General features: G+C 43.1%; 1 protein-coding gene across 1 annotated transcript; it reads right to left on the reverse strand.

Annotated features, from left to right (window-relative positions):
• Positions 1 to 1030: 1030 nt before the first annotated feature.
• Positions 1031 to 1975, reverse strand: LOC140244695 (uncharacterized). Its single transcript, XM_072324310.1, has one exon. It carries the CDS (start codon positions 1859 to 1861, stop codon positions 1217 to 1219), a length of 645 nt encoding a protein of 214 aa, XP_072180411.1. The 5' UTR covers positions 1862 to 1975; the 3' UTR covers positions 1031 to 1216.
• Positions 1976 to 2480: the final 505 nt, after the last annotated feature.

Genomic DNA, 2480 nt, shown 5'->3' on the forward strand with positions numbered 1-2480 from the left:
AGGCATTGCTAGTGAAATTCATACAAATTTCTGCTCAACGTGCAGCTTGGGTGATTTCCATCGAGGAAAAAACAAACAAACACACACATGAAGCTTACAACACACAAAATGTGACGCATACATAGACTACAATGCACTCAACTTTACCTTGAGTGATTACAAAGCTGTGTACCTTAGTGATTTTACACAAACTGACATTCACCGTGATTGTAAATTGAACGTTCATATACCCCGTTGTTATTATTCTTCCTCCCAATAACATTAGGATCTTATTCATTTTAGCTAACCGGACACAAGTTCAGACCGGTTCAAACCTCCTGGATTTTGTTTTTCTTTGAAATGAATGTGATTTTCAGACGTAGTCACGCAGACGTTTCGGAGGAAATAAAACTACCATAATCATATTGAAATGTGAATAGACCACATCATCGACAAAATATGCGTGGAATGAGCATTTACTATTCTTGTTAATACCATGTGGCAAGAATCGGCAGAACACAAAGTTCAGAGTCCATTATCATTTAATTCGAGTGTCTGTGTTTGTGAGTGCTTTCTGAGAGTCTCATCAGATAAGGTTATCGTATAGAGGTACTGGATTAAATCCTGCCAAGTATAATCAAAGAAGAGACGCGTTGACCAATTAGAATACCATTGTTTGTAGCATCCTCTGTTATCTGAGCTGAATATACTTAAAAAAAAAAGACAAAGAAAAAAAAAAACAGCACGATAACACGGATGGCGCCTAATCAAGCAGACTTACATGTATCCAAACGTGTTTTGACGCGTGCAATCAAACGGGTGAGGGGATCGAATGAGGAAAAAGCTGGAATGGTTTGACTTACTTTGTCATGAGTAAACGACTTTTCAGTGTAGTTACACTTACTAAATGTAGAAGACCTACATACTACTGTACCTACTGAGAAACGAATACGGTACCTTCGTGGGACTACACGTCATTATGATGAGGTCTACGTTCACACATAATCTCATAATATAACCACATGAGTATCATTCGTATGAATACACTGTACTGTACATTCTATATACAAACATTTAAAATAAAATCTTATTATTCATGTCTAATGCGTGGCAAAATTCTCTGCGATTTCGCAAACAGATGGAAAGATTATTCCTCACTGCAGTCTGTAGTCTCGCAGTACTTGATCTTGACAAAGTCCTTTAGTAATACAAAACTGTCATTTTCCTTGCCTTGAGTTCAGAGAGGCACGTGGCTAGGAGGGGAAGGCTTCCTACTCCTCTCCCGGGGATCCTCCCCGTCTGGATGACACCGTTTCCAGTCGGTCCAAGCTGCTTCAAAAGCCCTCCTGATGTAATTTACAATTTCTGTGGCTTTATCCCTCGTCGCACATTCGAAGACGTGGCAGTGCACCGATTCCCGCGTCTTACACGTCAACGCCACAGCGCGTGGATGCCGCAGGTCCGTCGCGCAATACGCGATGCAGAACAGCGGTAACGATTCTAGAACGTCGCGCGTAACGTCCTCGAACGTGATGGTACTCTTGTCGACGCGAAGCGAACATGACGTTTGGATAGGTTGCTGCGGTTGATGGTGGTGTAAGTTTGACAGTGGCGCCACTTTCTCGACGGCTGTTACCGCGTCGCGAACACGAAGCGACCGTACAGGTACGCGGCCGCCATACCTCACATGGAAGCACCGTTCTTTCGTTGCCGACGCTTCGCCGCACAAATCGCTGTCCGAGTTCATAAACTTCTTTCGCAGCAACGACGGCGAGTTTTTGAGGGTTTGCAGGAACTTGTTCTGCTGCTTCGGGCTTGTTGGGCTCTGTGGTGATCCCATCGTTTTGACGCGTTTAATCACACCTGTCCAGTGTCTTCCCATGCAGGCGAAGTCGGGTAAGCAGACGGCTAGAAGTCTCTTGTGAGATTGGTCCCTTCTCACGAAATGGCCTTCTTCTCGCTACAGAGGCTGTCCGTGGACTGTCGTCTGACGGATAATCTGAAAGATACACAAGAGGGAGACGATACCGAAGACAATCAGTATTCAGGCCTTTTTTTTTAGATATGGGACTACAAGGGTTGCAGAGCGTTAAAAGCATTAATAATGGTTCGAAGTCTTTGAACACAATGATATGATCGTTCATGCGATAAGTTTTCTTTTACTCGACACAATACACGAGACAACGAGAGCGGTGAAAGAAAAACGTTATACAATACGTTCATACTACAGTGTACTACGGGCAGTGAGTGCTCTTTCAGGGCACAAAAAACACCCACAAGTTATACCAACCTGTGCTATATACAGTGCTATATATGTCGCTGCAACTGGAAATGTGCCACTCGCTGAAATAAAATGTCAGTAAATCACACGAAGGAGCAAAAATGACATTGTTCCAAGAAGAAAGATCCGCATTCTAATACTTCTATGCGATATGTAAACAAGAATGATTGACCATGAAGAAATAGATCTATTGTGAAGTGGGAGCTCTACCAGTAAACAA

This window comes from Diadema setosum, chromosome 21 (assembly GCF_964275005.1).
Source record: "Diadema setosum chromosome 21, eeDiaSeto1, whole genome shotgun sequence".
In the NCBI taxonomy this organism is placed as follows: domain Eukaryota; kingdom Metazoa; phylum Echinodermata; class Echinoidea; order Diadematoida; family Diadematidae; genus Diadema; species Diadema setosum.

Excerpts from the sequence above, each read along its gene's own strand:
- LOC140244695 (XM_072324310.1), bottom strand. The coding sequence starts at position 1,861 with ATGGGAAGACACTGGACAGGTGTGATTAAACGCGTCAAAACGATGGGA.